This window comes from Sciurus vulgaris (genome assembly GCF_902686455.1).
Source record: "Sciurus vulgaris genome assembly, chromosome: 11".
NCBI classification, from domain to species: Eukaryota; Metazoa; Chordata; class Mammalia; order Rodentia; family Sciuridae; genus Sciurus; species Sciurus vulgaris.
Window position 1 is genome coordinate 97,952,285 of NC_136472.1, and position 22,514 is coordinate 97,974,798.

Here is a 22,514-nt window from a genome sequence, read left to right on the forward strand (position 1 = left end):
TCTGGATGATTATCCATAATAATGCATGACCTTGAATGAGCTACTTGCCTTCTCTATATTTTGGTTTCCTCAGATATAAAATTCAAATATCACCTGTTTCATAGGCCATAATCAGGATTAAATTAGTTAATATTTTTAAAGTGCTTAAAAATAAGAGTTGTAACAGTAAATACTCAATAAGTGTTAATATTTACTCCTCCCCTTTACTCATAGGAGTATTTATAAGTTTTGCTGGAAATTTATGGAACTATGACAGCAAATGTAGAGGTTTACATGACAGAATTTAAAATCTGGACATTTCTGAGTTTCTTTTTTCCAGGCAAATATTCTTAAAATTAGTGATGAAAATTTCAAGATAATAGTTTTTCTTTTTATAATTAGATGTCAAAATTTATAATATTTATACTCATTAATATATGTTTACAAGTATTTAAAGTAACATTTTACTTATTGAACCATTAAATTACATATTAAAAAGCCACTGAGGCTTGAGTGATTCTTTACTATTTGATCTTTTTTTTATCATCCCTTAGTTTTTCCAAAACCAGTTCCTCCATTAGAAGAGGCCCTCAAACAAATTCAAGAATCCGACTTAAAATCAGAAGTAAACCTTCCCTTTTCCCACAGGCCAACTATCAACTGGAGGTAAGTAACATTATTGTTATGATAATTGTTAGTATGTAATAATTATACAGCTTTATAGTTGCTGGATTACTAGACCTTTTCATCGGTTACTCCTCACCTCTGTTTTAGAGTTTAGTATTTTCACAGATTGAAATTTGGTACAGTAGAATGTAAATTGCTCCAAGAATTAAGTTAGAATTCTAATTTGGTGCCTTGAGGTCTTTGGCACTACAAATACTGCCTATATTGAACAATATTTCTGAAGTAAGAATAGTCAAAATTATTTTAACGTATTATATTGGGTATTTCATGAGAAATAATTGTTCTTTATTATGATATAAACTTAGGTAAAAAAGTAACTTCTTGATAAAAAGGATGTTTCTCACTGAAACTTTTCCTGGATATCCTCAAAAGACTACAGCATCTGGTTCCTCTCCAGAATGGTGTAATATATTAAATACTAACAAATTGATAAAGATATACAAAATTGACAATCAGTCAATTTACTTCTTTAAAAAATAAAAATTTTTAAAAAGTAAAAATTGTCTAATAAAGAAGCATGGATTGGGTTTTAGGCATGTATAGGTCAGAGTGTTATAAAAGTCACAGACAACCCTCTAAGGAAACAGGACTTGTTCAGAGTAGCAGGACTGTAGTAGAATATGTTGCTAGTAGGACAGGAGATGATCTAGAAATGGAAACTGAAGTTACATTTGAGAGTTATATCTAACTAAGGATTTGGAACTCTATCCTATAACTATTGGAGATCCAGTGGAGGTATTTTTTATTTGTTTTGTTTTGTTTTGTTTTGTTTTTTTGAGGACTGGGGATTGAACTTTACCACTAAGCCACATCCCCAGCCCTATTTATTTATTTATTTATTTTATTTTGAGACAGTCTCACTAAGTTTCTTAGGACAAAACTAAGTTGCTGAGGCTGACCTTGAACTTGCAATCCTTTTGCCTCAGTCTTCCCAGTCTCTGGAATTACAGACATTTACCACCATGCCCAGCTAAATAAAAGTTTTTTTGTTTTTGTTTTTGTTTTTTTTGGTGCTGGGGATTTGAACCCAAGGCCTTGTGCTTGCAAGGCAAGCACTCTACCAACTGAGCTATATCCCCAGCCCTTAAATAAAAGTTTTTAAGTAAAGAGTGATATCATCCTCTTTATTATTTTAGAAAGATAAATAATGTAAATGATGGAGAATAAAGTAGATAAATTTGGAGGTAAGGAGAACAAGGAGGAAACTGGATAATCCAAGAGATAGATCATTGCTGCTGACTCTAAAACAGCACATTTTGTACAGGGAAGAAAGGATATATCTGATAAAGACTAAAAAGATAAGACTGGAATTGTCTCTTAGTGTCAGAGCACAAGTCTCTGGGTTTGAGCTCCAGCACTGATGATAATAATATGAAGAAAAGAAAGGAGGAGGAGGAAGAGAAGGAGGAGGAAAAGAAGAAAGAGAAGAAAAAGATTTGAGCAGAAAGGATGAAAAAGAAGAAGAAAACAATGCATTTTTACAATGCAGAGAAGTGAGAATAAGAGAAAAGAAATAAGAATTTAAGGATGTTGATCAAATAGAAATATAAAAATTGGAGTTTAGAGAGAATAGTAGGAGGAAGATGTCCATCCATGAGTTTAACAGGATTTACGTTAGAAGGGTAGTGAAGTAAGACAGACACAAGAAAAAGATATTTCATGAAAAGAATAAATTATGAGGTTGTTGTATGATAGGATAAAGAGAATGAGAAAAGCAAACACACACACACACACACACACACACGAGAGAGACTGAAATTTTGAGGCTTATTAAGAGAACTTTTGTTTTTTCTAAAAATTTCATTTGAGCCTTTGAATTGAGAAGATAGATATCTGAGTAGAAATGTGTTGTTTTTTTTTAATGAACAAAGATGAGGTCAGAGGGCAAGGCTACAGAAATAGATTTTAAAGTTATGTAATTTGGGCTTTTTTCCATATTTTTATTGGTGCATTATAGTTGTACATAATGATTGGATTTGTTGTTACATATTCATACATGCACACAATATAACAATATAATTTGGCCAATGTAACTCCACAACACTTCCCACCTCCCTCCCCTTCTCCCACTCCCTGGAAAGTTGTGTAATTTGTATGTGTATTTTTGTTTCCCCAACCAGATTGTAATATTACAGAGAACAGTAGTTAAATCTTACACACATAAGTATTCCCTATAGTGCTTAGTTTAATGCTATTCATGTTGAAAGTATTCCATAAATAACAGAGAACACTTCTCAGAGGGTATAAACTTTGCCTGATGTTTAATAGCTAAAGAGGATATTCATCAGAGACAAACACTGAGAGGAAACGTCAGACAGAAGGAATAATTATTGTGCATAAAGGTATAAAAGGAAATTTATTTCAAGGGGTCTTCACATAGTTCACTTTGACTGATGAGTACAGTGGCACATGTTATGGGAAAATGAATTAGAAAGGAAGTCATGAATTAAACCTTGAAGAGCCTTGTTAAGGAATATGTTCTAGAAACAATTGCCAAAAGGTCTGAAACGAGCATATGGCATTTTATATATTTTAGAAATATTGCCAGAATGCAAAGAATAGGGTAAGACTAATGGTGAGAGTATCTGGCAAAGTAAATGATGAGTTCTTAAAAGCCATTTAGGCGATAGCTAAAAGGTAATAGGGAAGAATCTAGTATGACTCCAGGGATTGGACTTCGTCAGTGAACGGATGGTGAAATCACTGATCAAAATAAGGAACATGAGGATAAAAGGATAGATCTCGTGTTACAAGTTCTTACCACATTTTAAAAATAAATGTTTTTAGTGACTATGAAGGAGAAATAAATAAGTTTAGAAGAGGAAGTAAATGAAAAGAGAATGGTAAGTTGTGAGCTTGAGACATGGGATATTCAGGAGATCATTTCTCATGGTAAGGAATCTGGGCCATGAGAATAAATGTAATAGTCACCAATAAACGGAGGAAGTTACATGGCTTAATATCTACCAGTGGTGTCTTGAGTCAGCTAAGCAAGTAAACCCCCCAAATACAGTAGACCATGTTTGGCTTTAATTAGAGAACAGAAAACACTGTATGCCAAAAAAGGCAACATTCTTCAATGAGAAGGATCCTCAGGGCAGGCCACAGAGTACATAGTCTTTGCCATGTCCCTGGCTTCCACAAATTACAGCTCCTCTGTGAGAAAGTGAAATCACAATGGATGGACCAAATCCCAGGGTACAGACTTAGAAAGTTAACCCAATATTGAATTGGTCCTTAGAGAAGGAGATGGGACTTTGTTAGGCCTTTACTCATCCACAGATACAGAGAAGATGACACAGATAGTACAAATAAGGTTACAAAGAGAGTACTGATAGGTTTAAAAAAGAAGAGGGTCACATAACTCAAAAATTCCAGCATGTAAAGGACAGACCAAGAGAAGCTCAAGAACAGTCCTGAAAAAAGAACAACCTGAGAAGTAGGAAAACATGATGATATGGAAACCAAGGAAATTAAAGTCATTAAAGTTAATGGTCAAGTGTCTATTTTTATAATTATCAGGTCAATTAGTTAATCACAAACAAAGCGATACACTGAGATGGCAAAAATGGAACCAGAAAGCAATGTGTTAAGAAACAAATGGAAGCTGAAGCAGTGAAAACAATCAGAGTTCTCCAAGGAAAGTCACATCTGAAAAAAAATGGCAGAAAATTAGAAAATTCCTAGGGTTCAGGGAATTTAGACTCCTTTAAAAGTGTCTAAACCATTTAATAGAAGAATTATGCATTTTTTATACAGGGATTCTTCACTTTCAAGTTTCTATTTCTGTATAGCAGTTGTCCTTACTGTTAATTAAATGTTTTCAATTTTATGGTTTTCAATTTTAAAAACACCTCATTTGTACAATAAATGAAAGCTTAGATATTTTTCTTATTCAACAATGTGAAGTTGTTTGAAGTCTTAGAAGAGTTAAACTGTCAGAATAACTGATTTCTCTGAAACAAACATAATTATTATAGCAAATTTGTGCTAAGATCAGTAAATATCACACATCTTTGTTTTATGATCTTCAATCTACGTTAGAATGCTTAATTTTCAGGCTATTGTAATATATTATTGTGACTATGACTTCATGATACTTATATCTATCTGCATATATACATATATATATATATAAACACATACAGACATATATACATTTCACATAAATGTTATATGTTTGGAAAATAACAAATGTTTATAATCTATAAAGAGGACACTAGTTTACTTATTAAAAAGTTGGACTCCTTTCCATATATAACTAATAGTACTAAATAATATATATGAAAGTGCTTCCTAAACTAAATGCTATACAAATATGAGCTATCAGAATATTAAGGATTAGGTGTGAGGTTAATGGAAATATTTATAGCAAATATAATTAAGCTACAAATATTAACAATTATGACATTAAAAATACATTTTCAGTGTAATATAAACCCAAAATATGTTGAAGAATAAAATAAAGTCAAGAAAACAGTCTCCAAAGAAGCATAAATATATTAGTACACATAAAAGATAATTCTAATGTGGAAAATGTTAGTGGTAAAGAAGTCATCAGCCTTTGATCACAACAAAATCCTTATCACAAAGCCCATTGACTCTTTTGGCAGGTGTAGGATAAAAAGAGGATATATTCTTTGCCATATTAAATACTTATTCTTTAATAAAATAATATTGTTGTTAGATATCTATCTCCAATATCCATGTATTCATAGTGAGATAGCTGATTCTAAACCACATATTACCCTGAGAAGTCTGACTAGAGCTGAACAGTTGTCTGTTTGACCTCTATTTACCCTTTTCATCAGTGCTTTTTCCAGTCCTTACTCATGTATCTGTATGACTAACAGATTTCTGAAAATAGGGACAAAGAATGAGAAGGGGAACCTGAATAATCTATGTACATTTCTCAGTCAATGTGAGAAGACCCTGGTTGATCAATGGAAGATCATACATTGGACCCAAAGGACAAAAAATAACATGAATCAAAAAGCCTAGAGATAGCCCAATTAAAAAAAAAAATCTTAATAAGGCTCTTTCTACCTGCCTGTCCAAATGCTTTTCCACCTGTGCAGATCCATTCCTGCCTGTCCAGCTGTCTCCACACCCAATCCCTACTTATCTGATCAGCTTTCTCCTTCACGGGCCCCATTACTATCCCACCATTCCCTAATTCTTCCTAGTTACCCAACTGTTTCTTCCACCTCCCAGCCCCACACCCTGCCATCTGTCCCCTCTACTCTCCCAAAGACTTTTATACCAGCCCCATTGTCTTACCCAATCAAATATCTTCCTCGCCCTCCAGCTCCTGTTACTTCCAGCCTTTCTAGCAGTTTCCCTCATTTACCAACCCCCATTCCATCTGGTCCACCTGACCATCTACCTCACCCATCCCGAAATTCTCCAATCATTTCAGATCCTGACTCACAAAACAAGTTATTTTACAGAACTTCCAGACCCAAACATTTCCTTCCAGCACAGCATTCTACCCCTGCTACTCTAATGCCTGCCCTTATCCGTCGTTCCCTTCCAGCTCGACTGGTTGTTTCCCCAGCCCCTTTGGAAGTTCTCCCAGTTTTGAAGCCTTCCTGTTTATCCAGCCATCCCCCTCATCAACAAGCCCCCACTCTTTCTTATATCACTCCACTTCCTGAATATCCTGCTAGATTGAATCCTTTGCAGTCAGTTCAGCAATCTATTCCACAAGTCACATTGTCAAATCAGCCCCAGGCCTTTTTAGACCATCGACCTGCCTCAGTTCTCTCCCATGCACCTCCCTGTCATTCTCCATCCCCTTCTTTGCCTTCATCTCTTTCTATTTCTGCATCCTCTTCTTCACCCTCTATAGTGTTTTCTTCCTCTTCATCTACTCTATCCTCTCCTTCACCTTCCTCATCTACTTCTTCACCCTTACCTCCTTCACCTATTCCTCTTTTGCCCTCTCCTTTGCATTCATCTCCTTCTCCATGTTTGCCTCCAACATATTTAGCTTTTCCCTCTCCAGTTTCTCCTGTTTCTTCTTCCTTTATGATCTCTTCTTCCTTTCCCCCCATGTTTCACTCTTCCTCTATTTCTACCTCCCCATCTCCTTTTATTCCTATACATCCCTTCAATCCTCCTCCCTGGGGGAAGAAAGTAGAGAAGAGAAGAGAAGAAAGTGGAGTAGAGAAGAAAGGAATAGAGAAGAAAAAGTTGAGAGACGACAACTTTAAAGGTAAATAAATTGAGTTTATTAGATACTTTGTAGATTTAGCTTTATTTTGTTTGGGAAGGGTGACCAAAGGGGGAAGATTATATAAGCATAGGAAAGTGTAAAAGGAGGAGGCAGAAACATATCCTCAAAGTTCAGGAACTTGTGTTAAATACTTTCTTGCTCTCTCTGATCTCTCGCTGATAATAAAGGGATAGTTAGGGATCCAATAATCACTGATCTTGACTATTCCAGTCTGTCCAAATAAGGATATATATGGGTATTGGAGATAGGTATAGGCCACATGTGGCCATGGCACTTTCCAAAACATTTCTATACTCATCTAATTGAGAATAAATTAATTGAATTGGAATAAATACCCTTGAGATTCACACTACCAGCCCTAGTGCAGCAGGTAGTCACCTATATGATATCCTCATCCCCACCTATCTTTCCCCAAAAATCTTCCTTAGTTCTTTGTTTCCACTTTGTATGCATGCTGAAATGTAACACGCTATCCATTTCCAGATGATACAAAATCCTAATAGATGATGTCATGCATTGATAATTTTGCAGTGGCACTTTGGCACACTAAAAGTAGACTCTAAGTTAAAGATACTTCTTCTGTATCATGAAAACCATGCTTATATTCCTGATTATATTCCCAAAACAAACTGAAAACAAATGTGTACACTTTTCATTGGGAGCCACACTCCCAAACCTAATTAACAAGCAGTTTTCCTAGTTTTCCATCTGCTTAACTCTTCAACCAGCTCTCTTACGGTTATAGAAGTACCTATTAGCCATGACATCAACTCAGAACAAAGGGTAATGCAAAATATTGTTATCTGTATAGGAATGCTCTTAAAAGAACTGAGGACTAACTCTACACATTTACAGGAATTACTTCTATCCCTATCAGAAATGATAAAAAGAATGGAATATAATAAATCATGAATAACTGGGCATTCCTATATGAAAGAATTCTTTAACTGGCACCATAGTCTCACAATCATTTTTATTCTACTATTAACTGCTTTAAATTCCCATTCTAATATATCTGTATACTCTCCAATATCCTTATATGTGATTATCTGGACACATACACACATATTATACAAATGTATATTTTATATACTTATAGAAATAAGTTGATTTTATTTAAATGTACTAAATATTTTTTATGTCTGGTTCACAGAGCTATAGATTCTGCCTTGCCTTCAACGTTGTCAAAAAATGATCATAAGCATCAGAAACATCTCTTATCCAAAATCATTTGTGATAAAGAAATGAAGGAAAACAGCATGGCAAACCTAGCTGCTAACAAAAATGTGTTCCAGCTTAAACTGGAGGAAACTCAGAAACTCCTAGAAGATCAGCATTTAAGCACTTTGCAAGTATGAAACTATAATGCTATTAATATTTTAATTCCTGGTAATAATTCTGCCCCAGTTTTCAGTGTTCTCCACTAAAGAAATGTATGCCATTAGCTAAGAGTAGGCCATAAAAGAAAGTATGGAGGAATCAACAAGAATGCCATTACAGGTGTTGGGGAAAAAAACTTTTTAATGTTTCCTTACCTCTTACTCATTTTTCCCTCTGCCACTTCTAGTCATTCCCCCCCCCCTCTCCTATTTCAAAAGACATGCTTTATGAGTCGGGCATGGTGGCATGTGCTAATAATGCCAGAGACTTGGAAGCTGAGGCAGAAGGATCTCAAGTTCAAGGCCAGCCTGAGCAACTAAACAAAACCCTATCTCAGTATAAAAAATAAAAAGAGTTGGGGATGTAGCTCAGTGGTAGAGTGCTCTGCGTTCCATTCCTAAAAAACAAACAAAAAAAAAGCTATTTGAAAGCAAAATGTAATATAAGTATCATTATTATTCGAGATTATGTGAAATATGGCAAAGTATCTAAAAATGATGTTTCTAGTCTAACCCTAGTACGGAATTTACTTGGTTACATTTTTTATAAATGAATGGAGATTCCATCTTATTTTCCCAAAATGTTCATGATTTTGTGGCACTGGGGATTGAACCCAAGGCCTCATGCATCAGGACATGTGTTCTACCTCTGAGCTACATTCCCAACTCCACATACTTTATTTTTCATGAATAATTACACACATTTACTAGAATCTTAATAGATCAAGATTAAATTGGCCTTATTTATCCAACAATTAATCAATAGTGGCAAGGCTAAGAAAGCAAAACAGGAGATTTCTGCTGGCAATGATATGCCTTCCTGCCTTAAACAACCATAATTATGAATAAAATATATGAAACAAGTGCTTTTAGATATTGGATAACAGGCAGTACAGGATAAGATCTTTAAAAAAAAAAGAATTAGCTAAACTTTGTGATGATATGGGCTTTCTACCTAGACAGTCTAAAGAAACCTCAAAAAATCCAACAAGTAACCCAGCTACCTATCAAAAAAAAAAAACCCTTAGCACTCTTAAAGAAAGCTTTAAAATCTATACACACAACAGCATAATACTCATAATGTCAATTCAATCAATTTACTAGATGTGAAGAATCAGGTTAATATGACACATAACCAGAAGAAAATTAGTGAATATAATCAGGCACAGAAATGGCAGAGATGATGGAATTAATAACCAAAACTATTTTATAAATTAAAATACAAATATATATAATGTCCAAAAACAGACATTGAAGTAGCTGTGCTTTGTTTTATTCTTCTGATTTGATTAAGTGACTATCACTATACAAAGTGTGCCAAAACCTGTGATATACAAAGGGTAAACACTAGTAATATAAAACTTTCATGAATAAAATTTAAAACCTATTTCACATTAGCATGTCAAGAAGATTTAACTATATAAACTAAAATATTTTATCCTGGAATTTATTTCCTTGATTTCTTGGTTTACTTTCTGGGCTAGAAAAAATTATTTTTGTCCATTAAAGAATATCTAAATTTTCTAAAATTTGTAATCTTAATGGACACTGCTTTACTTTTTAATTTATTTCCGTTTTTTTCACTAGATTTACAATTTAACATCTTCTTAAAATTTATTTCTATATACCAATACAGATTAATGCTTTTGGATATATGTGAAAAATCAGAAATACTTTTAAACATTTACCATATTCTTAAGTAATCGTAAAATTTTAAGTAAAGATTAATAAATTCCATGGAAATTTTAGTGAGACAGTGATAAGAATGTCTGGAACTTATGAAAATTATTATTGTGCTACATCTCCAAAAAGGAATCATTTTATAAAGTCAATAGTTCATGACCCTAAACCCATATTACAATTACTTAAGGAATTTTAAAATAATAATAATAATACCAATGGATGGACCCATACAAGTATTAAATGAACAGTACCCAAGCCTAGAAATTTTTACCAAGTTCCCCATGTGATTTTTAAGATGAAACCAGAGTTGAAAACTTTACTATAGATCACAAGATTAACTTTTATAAAAAGCATGTATCCCCTACCAGCAGGAAGTTCATATTAGGGTTGCAGAGATGTTAGGAGCCTCATTCAAGTCCAGTAAGTGTTTCAGAAAAAAAAATGTAATTTGTAAATAACTGTTTTTTAGGATTTCACTTCCCATATGAGATCTTCTAAACTATAATTGTGACTGGAATAATTAGGTAGTTACTCCAGAAGTTGAAATTAAAGCAAGCAAATTTTATTATAAATCTTTGTTACCTCCCTATTGTTTTACATTGAGGACTACTTCAGGACTATAAATTACTTTATACCCCTATACTGTTTATAGATATGCCACTCTATTTTACATGCCAATGAAAACCGGATTCAGTAATAATGGTGTGAGTCATTACTTTTTTTTTCATACACGTACATAGGGTAATAATGTCTGCTCATTCTACCGTCATTCCCATCCCCACCTCCCCAACCACCCCACTCCTCCCCTCATTCCTCACTGCATTATCCAAAGTTCCTTCATTCTTCCCTACCCACCCCCCACTATGGATCAGCATTCACTTATCAGAGAAAACATTTGGCCTTTGGTTTTTTGGGACTGGATTATTTCACTAAGAATGTTATTCTCTAGTTCCATCCATTTACCTGCAAATGCCATAATTTCATTCTTCTTTATGACTAATATTTCTTTGTGTATATGTACCACATTTTCTTTATCCATTCATCTGTTGAAGGGCAAGGGCATCTAGGTTGGTTCCATAGTTTAGCTATTGTGAATTGAGCTATTATAAACATTGATGTGGCTGCATCACTGTAGTATGCTGATTTTAAGTCCTTTGGATATCAACCAAGGAGTGGGATAGCTGGGTCAAATGGTGGTTCCATTCCACGTTTTCTGAGGAATCTCCATACTGCTTTACAAAGTGGTTGCACCAATCTGCAGTCCCACCAATAATATATGAGTGTACCTTTTTCCCCATATCCTCACTGACACATATTATTGCTTGTATTCCTGATAATTGCCATTCTGACTAGAGTAAGATGCAATCTTAGAGTAGTTTTGATTTTCATTTCTCTAATTGCAAGAGATGATGAACATTTTTTTTATGTTTGTTGATCAATTGTATTTCTTCTTCTGTGAAGTGTCTGTTTAGTTCCTTAGCCCATTTATTGATTGGTGAGTCATTACTTTTGCCATTTAAAAATTTCTAAGACATAAAATGATGTGGTTTTTTTTTTCAGAAATTTTGTGATGAAGTTAATCATATAACCAATTCTGAAACCCTCTCAAGTATAGACAGTCTTGAGGCTGGAGAGCATGAAGAAATATACTTAACACTTAATAAGGAGCCTTCTACATCAATCCAGCAGAATTCTGTTTCCCTCAAATCAGCAAATCTGCAATCAAATAATCTAAACTGCTTTGATGAAGATAAACTATTGTTCTCTAAAACTCAGCATATCAATAATTGGCTTACAAATTTAGATGCTCAAAAGACTCAGTCCGTCACATGTTTCTCAGATAATTTAAGTAAATCTAATGTTCTTCCTTCGTGGGAATGTTTTAATAATAAAGAACAAAATCCATCCACTTTGAGTAGAGATATGCAAAACGTCACAAGTACTGCTAATAATAATTCAGTAGCCTTTTTATATAGTTCACCCATAGTTGTACTAGATAAAAAAAGTGAAAAAACCTCGGAATCCAGCACTATGAGGACAAGTGACTCAACTTTGGGAGTACTTGAAAGGGAGAGGCCATTAGTTACTGAAAGTCCAACATTTAAATTCAGCAAAGCCTGGACAGCTCCAGATTTTCTAAACCAGGAAGTGGCTACATTTTCCGACCAAGAGACCTACTCTAAATTAACTCAAGAAAATAGAGCTACTTCAATTCCTGCTTCACTTGTACCAACGGCAACAACTTTAGTCTTGCCATCTAATATACAATCAGCTAAGCCGTTAGCAAAGAACAATATGCACATAAATGAAACTGAACCAGTGCAGTGTTCTGATAAGTCAGAAGAATTGAAAGATGTTAAAGATGAAAAGATAAAATATTTCAATTGTAACAAAGAAAAATTGTCTTTATTTTCAGACAATATTGAAGCCACCTGTTTACCTCAAAATTCTGATTCAAAAGACAAAGAACAAAAACTGTATGAAACATCAACATCATTGTCTAATGTAGTTTCTAATGATTTACTTGATGAGCACAAGAAAATTAAATATAATATTCATGAGCGAAATGGTGTGAGGTTTCTTAAAAGTATTTTAAAGAAAGAATCTAAATATGAACACGATTATTTTAAGGCACTAATTATAAATCAAAGCTTTAAGTTCAGAAATCAAAAAGCAGCAGCTATCAGAGATAGTATTGAATTAACAAAGGAAAAAAGTGCAGAAATCCCAAAGATTACCAAAAAATTGAGGTGGTTTGATGAAACCAGTGACATAGAAAACAACGCTGAAGACAGTCATTCACTAAAGAATAGAACAAGAATGACTCAACAGTGGTCTCAACAACTCCACATTAAAAGTGGTGCTGGCAAAGGCATAATTAGTGTTCCTGCTTGTTCTGTAAATTCTAGTAGAAAGAAGTCCAAGGATGATTCTATCTCTGAAAATGTTGCTGCTTTAGGAGGTCATGGAACAGACCATGCACCTTTGAACTGTTTTATACCTTCGAGTTATAACTTTACTAAACAAGCCTGGCCAGCCTCCAAAAAAGAGGAAAATAAAATCACTATGCATAATAGTAATTCTAAAACACAGAAAGGTAATTCACACAGAAGTGGAGCAAAAGTAATCAGGAGAACAGGATCTGCAAAAGTTCAATCCAACTTTATATATACCAATAGAAAAGGAACTGTCATTCAACCATGGTCCAAAAGTAAAGCCAACACATTTATACAAACTCAGGGTAAATTAATTATACCTCATCCTCCTCCTAAACCTACATCAAATATTAGAAGTGGTAAAAATATGCAAGTTTCTCAGTGTCAGTCAGTCATAACTGAAAATTCTCAAAACATTATTACATATAACTGTTTTAATTCAAAATATGTGCTTCCAACAGAACATAATTTAAATCAGTGGAATCAAGAAAGTAGTCCTATACTCTCAGATCCTTGTTCTGACCTGGTCACTGTGATACCATCTTTACCATCTTATTATTCTTCTGAGTGCCAAACTTTAGCAAAAACAAGTCATTCAAATGGTACTCAAATGATTGCCCAGCAAGATGGGACATTATATTGTACCCAAAGAAGTCCTATTTGTGAAGAAAGCTCTCAGTCTGTGACTCTTGGAACTACTGAAGAAGAATCAGTTCCCTCATGGAAAAGAGGGAATAACATCCTGAGTCAGAATGAGAGGGCCACTGGTAAGAATAAATTTATATCTTTTTATAGATAAAATACACAACTTTTTAAATTCATGTGAAATTTTCCTTACCAAGGTATGGCAATATATACTGCAATGTACATTTCATTATAATTAAATGATAATATTCAATTATAAATTAGCCTTATAGAAATAACTTACCTTCCTTTATATTGTAACTTGATCTAAAGTAGCTGGAGCTTTTGAGAGAGTGACCCAACCTGTGCTCAAGTAAACTTAGAAAGTTTTCTGTGTTTCATTTTTTTTTCATGATTTCTCTTGTTAATTTAAAAGAGGGAAGATAAGGTATAGGATCTGATTCTTGTCCCATATTATTATGTCATTAATATTAGAGTCATATTTTCTGTCAAGGTAGGCACAGTTAAAATAATTGTTTATTATAAATAGGTGAATAAATATAAACACTCCTTTATTTTTCTTTAAAATTATTAAATTGAATTGCTGTAAGCTAATAATAGATGTACCTAATCCTCCCCTTCCCTTTCAAAAGTGTGACAGCTCTGCATCTATCTGCTATAAATAATGATTTTCACATAGGGAAAAAAATGATACCATTGCCTTAAGTTTTTAAAAAAATTACTTCTCTATAGAATGCCATTGCCCTTAGCAGCTGCTTGACTCCTCATGAGCTACTTTCCTCCTCTGATGGAATGAACTAAGAGCCCATAAATTTTCCTGCCAGTATGAACTGGTTGCCTATTGAGAAATAGGACTGGCGGGGTGGGGAGAGACAGAAAAGCAACTCTTTTCTTTTTCCAAAGATATAAATAAGTATTAATATTTAAATAGAGAGTTAATTTAAAATTTAAAATTCAAAGTCTTCTTCAATTAGGCCATAAGCTTTCAGGAGAAGGGACTTTTTCTGTAATTCATCCCTGTGTCCCCAGGCCCTAACAGTGCCTGAGAATTCACAGGCACCCAGACATTTCTATGAATTGGGTGAGCACAAACCACATTACCAGATAGAAAATTAAATGCAAAGACTATAATTATAAAAGTCTTCAATGCTTGTGTACAAAGATCTAAATTTAAAATTTTCTTTCTCATTAAAATATCTTTTCATCAAGTCATTTCACAATGTAACTTTAATACTTCAAAAAATGAAAGTATCATACAGATTACATATTCTAAAGTAGATAATGATACATGTTTATCTGTTTTAAATTTCTACTTTCTTTTAGTTACAGAACTAAGGACTTTAAATTTATTGTCTTATTTATAAGACCTCATGGTAACCCTGAAAAACAAACATTTTTTAAAATCCCATTTTGCAAAGAAGGAAACAGAATTGGCCTACTGCAAGAACTAGTAGATAACAGAATTGGCATTTTAATACAGATTTCTATGACTCAAGACCTGTGCTTTTTCTATTAAAACCATAAAATAAATATAGTTACTAAACAAATATATATCAGACACTGAGATATCAGAAAAAATAATTGGAAACTTAATTTCCCAAATAGCTTATGTAGTAAAGGATAACCTACTAGAATTCTCATTCTCTGGTTTAAAAAAAAAAATGGTATACATATGTTCATCTGGAGAAACCAATGTTTTCCTGATATTTAATCAAAGGAAGTAGTTATCTAAGAAACACTGGAAATGTAAAGAATTTTAGCCATGTTTTCAGAGAGAAAAATATTGAAACTGTTGTATGTATCTATACCTCTTACTACTGTAATTATACTTAGAAAATCTAACAATACTAACAAAACTAAATACTTAGCAGTCATTCCAGATTTTTTTCAAAACTAAATATCTAACATTTCGAGTTAATTCTGTAGTAATAACAAATTACAGTTCAGTGAGAGTTTATTCATTTTTTCCACTCCTATTTGCCAGTTCATTTCTATTTTCCTGTTCTTATGTGCCTACAGCTAACAATTACGGAAGGCATCATGCTCTTTATTAATGCTTCCAGAGGTCTCTAGGAAAAACTCTATCCTCATGAGGTCAAGTCATGCAACTATAATCACCTCCCATGTCTCAAGTAATTTCCTCCATAAAGATAACTAACTATATCATCTGGTTCACAGTTATTCCTTTCCATGCAGTCTTTGCAATGATACTAGTTAATTCAACATAAACAGATGAACTATCTTAACATGCTGACCTCCCTCAGTCCTTTTTCATCACTAAGGACATTCTATATTATTCTGCCCCAACTACCCATTCCTTTTACCGTGTCCAGGACCTTGCCAATATCCATAACTTCGCCTCTTTGTGACATCTTAGACGTTGCCAAGATCTATAACTGCTCTACTTCTATAATCAGTAACTCAATCACATCATCCACTCTGACTACAGTCTCCCATTCTTTTCTTACTCCTACCATTCTTTTATCTCGCAGATTTGTAGTTCATTATTTTATCTGCTTTCTTATTCCATTCCATCAGCTATTTTCTACTACTTACCCAGGTTAGATTTAATGGGCCATCATTTCAATAATTCTTCTCCCAATATCCTAAACGCTTTGCCCCTTGGCACCAGTCAGGCAACTCTCCATCCTCCAAGAAAAAAACTTAATCTATTTTCAGCTTGCTTCTAAGTAGCAGAGAGAATGCACACAATGTGCCAACTGTATTGATTACACTGTAGATTTATGATCATCAGCCTCTAATTATCAACCTTACCAATTAATCTGTTTCTCTGGCAAATTCACTCTCCATCTTTTACAATAGCTCTTTCAAACACTTATTCTCCCCAAATATCTAATACCCCCATTTCTCCTTTCTCATTCAATATTCATCTATTAGGTTTTTCCCAGACCTCATATTAATAGAAATAAATATCCCAAATGAGAGGGAAAATTGTAGAGTTAGAATATTTTAATAAATTTTTATAAAAATTTAAAATATATAAAATAATACTATATGACTTATAGACACATCCATGGGAAGTAAAATTGTAGCAGACATGTTAATGATAAACATAAATTCAGAATAGAAAAAAAACAGAATAGAAATTATCTCTGGGGAGGGAAGAAGAACAAGAGTCTATAATAGCAAGGTTGCCATTGTAGTTATTCAGGTTATAAATTGCAAAACTCCAAATAGCAAATATTAGAGCATAATGCAACCTTGATACACAGTGACCTTCAATTATGTTTGTTCAATATCTGTTCTTTACTATGCTTTGTATGATATTCTAAATGAAAACAATTTAATACAGAAAGAGCAGTGAGGATGCATGGTTAATGAATATAAGCCATTCTTCCCAAGCAGTTTTAGCCATAAATAGGAATGTCTATGACAGTGACTTGAATGGGTACACTATGAGACTTTTTAATGGAAAGATCAAATATAGATCAATGATCTTAACCAAGAAAAAAATTTAAAAACATGAAAGAAATAGAAGAAACAACTTATGGAATCAACTTTGAAGAGCAAATCCTCTTTTAATATTTTTGATTCAATGTCTAATTTCCTATGAGATCCTGCTCTAGCATTTTTCTCAACTCTTCATACTTCTTTCCATTGAGATAAACTTAAGGATACAAGGCAAGTGAAAGAAGAGATATTTAGAAGTGACTAAGGGAAGAACTGAGTTCAGATGGTCTCGTTTTCATCAATTAAATATTAGGAAAGTGGATAGAGTATATGAATAGGATTATAAAGAAAGAATTTTGTGAAGAATAGGAAAGATTGTGAAAAACAATTTTGACCAAAGATTGCTGGAGGTTATAAAGCCTGACGGGAGTAATATGCCTGAAAACAAATTATAAGAGTCCATGTTCCAAGGAGCAAACCAATTGCTTGTAATGAAGTAATTAAGAACTTCCTCATCTGAAAAGGACAAAAACTGATAAAGAATAAGCACACCTAGAAGAAATAGAGATAAAATTAAAAATAAACTTAAGGAGAAAAGGGGTCATTGAGAGAAATTTAGAGGAAGATGACACTGACAGAAAAAAAGTGTTGTCTGTTACTAATGAATATCAATATGTCTTAATTCAGAAATAAGACAGATTCCATGCTAAATATGTAATTGGATGGGCATGGGAAATTGAAAAGAAATTAGAATAATTGATAAATATAGAGAGATCTAAGAAATTTAACAATGATACTTTCCCCCTCTGAGGTGCCAGGGATTCAGACCACAGCCCTTGTGCATGCTAGGCGAACACTCTCCAACACGAGCTATTTCTTCAGCTCCAATAATGATACTTTAAAATAAAATTTAAAAGTATAAACATATGGGGATAATAAAATGTTCTGCATGGCGTCTTTCATAGAAGGGTATAAAACACTATTGAAAACAAGAACACTATTGAGAGAAATTAAAGAAACCTATAAAATGTTCATGCCTTAGAAGAGTCAGTGTTATAAAGAAGCCAATTCTCCCCAAGCTATTCTGTAACTTTAGTACAATCCCAATTAAAGTTTCAGCAGGATTTTTGTGAAAATTGACAAATTCAGTGTAACATTTATATGGAAATGCAAAGGTCAAGAATAGCTGAAATAATCTCAGTGAATAAAGTTGTAAAACTTATGCTACTAAATATTGTATAAAAAATAGAGTAATTAGTATAATGTGGCATTTGCCCAGGATATGTAGACCAATGGAATAGAATACGGAATAAGAAACGGACCCACATTTTTAACTGTTTAATTGTTGGCAAAGGTGGCAGTGCATAGCAGAAAATAAAGGTTCATCTTATCATTCATCAACTGGAAGACTATATGAAATTAGTGAAAATGACCCTTGCCTCACACTATACACAAAAGATCAATCAAGGTGAACTATAGATCTAAATATGGAATCTTCTTTATATAAAAAAAAAAAGAATTTTTTGTAAGAAAAAGTCTCCTAGAGATGATCAGGGAATATGTTTATGATTTTATTATGGCCAAAGATTTCTTACACAGTATATAAAAAGCACAGACTATGAGGAAGAATACTGACAATTTGTACAATACAATTGTTTGGTATGAGGGGTGTGACTCAGTAGTGGAACATTTTTCTGGCATGCAAGTGGTCTGGGGTTCAATCCCCAGTACCAAAAAAAAAAAAAAAAAAAAAATTAGAGAAATTAGAGATTTTTTTAATCCAAAAAACAAGAAGGGATTGAGAAGGGTGGCAGAAGATATTTGTATTGTGTAATACTGACAAAGAACTCCTAACCAGAACTATAATAAATAAGAACAACAATTAAAATATAATTTAAATAAATTAGAAAAAGACAACCCAATTGTATCAGCCAAGATTAAACCAGAAAAGCAATATCAATAAAGAGATACAAAGAGATTTGTTGCAAGAGATTGGTATACATTAATATGGGACCTGGCTAGGTAAATCCAAAATTTGTAAGGCAGGCTAGAAATTATAGGGATAACTAACATAACTCTCCACATAGGAAAAGAATTTTTTTTTTCTCAAGGAAGTCTTAAACTTGATTTTAAGAACTTTTAATTGGTTTAATCAAGTCTACCTTTAATATCTTGATTAATCTACCATCCTTAAAGGAAACTGGTTGTGGGACTTTAATAACATCTAAAAAATACAGTCACAGAAATAATTAATAGGACTTCAGTAACATCTACAAAATACTATCAGAGAAATACTGACCTTAGTGTTTGATTGAATAACTAGTTTAAGTAACACATCAAAAAGATCAAGACACCATTAAAAAATTGGAATGTTTTTCATAAAGTACAATATCCAAATGGTCAGTAAACATATTCAAAGGTCTGAGCCTTACTAGTCATCAGGAAAATGCACATTTAAACAATTAGATACAACCACATACATCACAATAGCTAAAATTGGAAAGACACAAAGTTTGATAAAGAAGTATATCAACTGGAAACTCTCATACCTACAAAAGTTGAACTTATATGTATACACTATGACTTAACAATAGATTGTGTATGTGTGTGTGTGTGTGTGTGTGTGTGTGTGTGTGAGAGAGAGAGAGAGAGAGAGAGAGACAGACAGACAGACAGACAGAGACAGACAGAAATATGGAAACCAAAGGACATGTTCAAAAACTTTTCCTAAGCATCATTATAATCTGAACTGCCAATCATCTCTAATGTCCTTCAACTACAAAGTATGAATTAAGTGAAATTCAACCATTCACTTAATGACCTACCACAATGAAAATGAATAAACTATTGCTAAAAAAATAACAATGTGAATGAATCTCACATCGTAATATTGTACAAAAAAAGAATATTGGACAATAAAAATGGAAATTGTATTCATTTATATCAAAAGCAGGTAAACCTATGGTAGGGAGTAATATGGAAATGGGTAAAGGGAGTTTTTTGTTACCCACTTGACGTGGGTGACAGTGCAGTCTGGGTTTGTGAATATAATCTGTTTACATATAATTTGTGCACTATTCTTTGTGTAGGTTATACTTCAGTTTTTTTAAAAAAAATTATTCAAAGGAGAACTAGAATTTTCTATTGGAGCTCCATTGTTCTTTCCCTAGAATAAATAATTTTCATGAGACCAGAAATTTGATCAGAGACATAGAAACAAATTATTGTGTAAAAGTTAGATAACATTTGTTATGTGTCCATTTGAAGCACTATCCTAAGTGCTAATCTAAGCACTTTACAAATGGAAACAAGCTCAGTTCTTCCAATAAGAATGTGAGGTAAATAATATCATTACCCTCATTTTAAAGTTAAAACTGAGAGTCAGGCACAGTGGTTCATGCCTGTAATCCCAGTAACTCTGGAAACTGAAGCAAGAAGATCACAAGTTCTAGGCCAGCCTGGGCAACTTAGTGAGACCCTATCTCAAAATAAAAAATAAAAAGGGGTGGGGATGCAGCTTAATTGTAAAGCACAGCTGGGTTCAATCCCCAGTACCAAAAAATTAAAAATAATAAAGAATAAAATTAAAACTGAGATACATAGACATAACAAATTTGTATAATCTGCATAGCTAGTACAAATGATGCCCAGGATTAAAACGTTCTATCTCAAGAGCCTGTTTTGGTTTTTGACTATTACAAAAGCTTATTTAACATAAAGTTTAAGATAAAAATGTATATAAGCCAATTTTTTTATTTTTTAATTTGTTCTTATTAGTTATACATGACAGTAGAATGCATTTTGACACATTGTACACAAATGGAGCACACTTTCTCATTCCTCTGGCTGTATGTGGTGAGCAGACCCAATTTTTACATCATAGTAAAATAGGCCCTTTGTAGGGGGGACTTGGATTTCTCTACTGGACGGTCATTATGTATACTTGTTTCAAAGCTTCTAACATGATAATACTATTTCCTCCTATTACCACCATTCCAATATTGTTCTGTTGCCCACTAGTTATCACCATGCATTAATCTATCACAAGATTCATAAAGGATCAAATCCCCACAATATTCTTTGGGCATGTTTACCACTATTTAATGACTATTAACATTTTATCTATACATTTTTCAACTCAGGAACAAGAGCTTTGCTCACAGTGTCTACATGGTGGACTCTGAGTTGCATTGAAATACAAGTCTGTGTTCTTAACCACTTAGCCACTATATACTGTTTCCTAAAAGTTCTCCAAATAACAACAGATTTTTCTATAACATACATGGAAAAAAAAGTACATCAATCTATTCAATTTGTGAATGGTACAAAGTAACAAAGTCGTTAGTGAAATAGAGGTGGAAATAAGACTCAAAATCATCCTGATCAACTGATCTGATAAACCAAGACCAATGAAGTTAAGTTTAGCAGAAAAATCTCTCAAACCATTCATTCTATTTTTTTAAATTGTGAAATATATCCTAGTATGTTATCTATAAGAACAAGGACTAATAACAAAAGAATCCTGTATTGATGCTCACTTTCAGAAATAGAAAATCACTCCTTATGCTCCTCCAAGTTGCATCCCCTTCCTCCCTCACAGAAGTGGACACCATACAGAACTTCATGTTAATTATTCCATGCTTTTCTTTATAATTTTACCATCATATGAATGTATCCAAAAAAATACTGTTTAGATTTGCCTAGTTTTGAAACTTATGTAAAGGAAATTATTTCATCACCTGTATTATTCTGGGATTTATTTTTTTGATCAACATTTTTATCAGATTCATTAATTTACTTCTGATCCCTTCATATTCATTGCTGTATCACATTCTATTATATGAATGTACAAAAAATTTTAATTCTAGCTTTGGACATTTAGGTTACTTCTAATTTCTTTTATGACTAATGACACTAAGAACAATTTTATACATTCACTGACTAATGTTGCTAGGTCTTAGGGTATGTATGTTTTCAACTTAATTAGATAATCTAAATTGTTTTATTATGTACTCACCAAAGCTCTGACACACTTTCTAATGTGTTTAATCATGTGGATGTAAAATAGTTTCTAATTATGCTAATTTGCTTTAACCTAATTATAAATGAATTGGGCATTTTGAACATTTTCATATGTTTATGTGTGATTTGCTTTTCTTTTTTGAAATGTCTATTGTCTTTTGCCCATTTTTGTATCTTTTATGGATAGGAATTCCTTATATTTATTATATTATTATTTATATAATATTAATATTAAAATATTATATTTTAATCAATTTTACAATTCCAAGAAAGAAGGTACCTGTTTTGGCAACTGTTTTTTGAGAAAAATACATACACAGTTGGGTAGTGAAACAATCACATCTAGAATTTTTATATGACACTAGAAATTTGACCAGAGATACCAGGGTATGTAATATTATTTTTTAAAAAATGCCAAGTTTAACCAAAATAGTGCACACTTGTAATCCCAGCAATGTGGGATGCTGAGGCAAGAGGGATCACAAGTTCAAGGCCAGCCCAGCAACTTAGCAGGGCCCTAAGCAATTTAGTAAG

The 22,514-nt window shown here is 33.1% G+C and overlaps 1 protein-coding gene across 3 annotated transcripts in view; it reads left to right on the forward strand.

The window, feature by feature from the left end:
* The window catches only part of CEP126 (centrosomal protein 126), a 79,952-nt gene that overhangs the window by 20,830 nt on the left and 36,608 nt on the right, over positions 1-22,514 (forward strand). For 2 of the 3 annotated variants that reach the window (XM_079101920.1, XM_079101921.1), the window contains exons 4-6: positions 534-645; positions 8,058-8,256; positions 11,527-13,669. In XM_079101920.1, the coding sequence (XP_078958046.1) occupies positions 534-645; positions 8,058-8,256; positions 11,527-13,669 (2,454 nt within the window). Of the gene's footprint in view, positions 1-533; positions 646-6,322; positions 6,884-8,057; positions 8,257-11,526; positions 13,670-22,514 lie in introns of those variants that run through there. The other variant, XM_079101922.1, reaches the window with a different exon arrangement.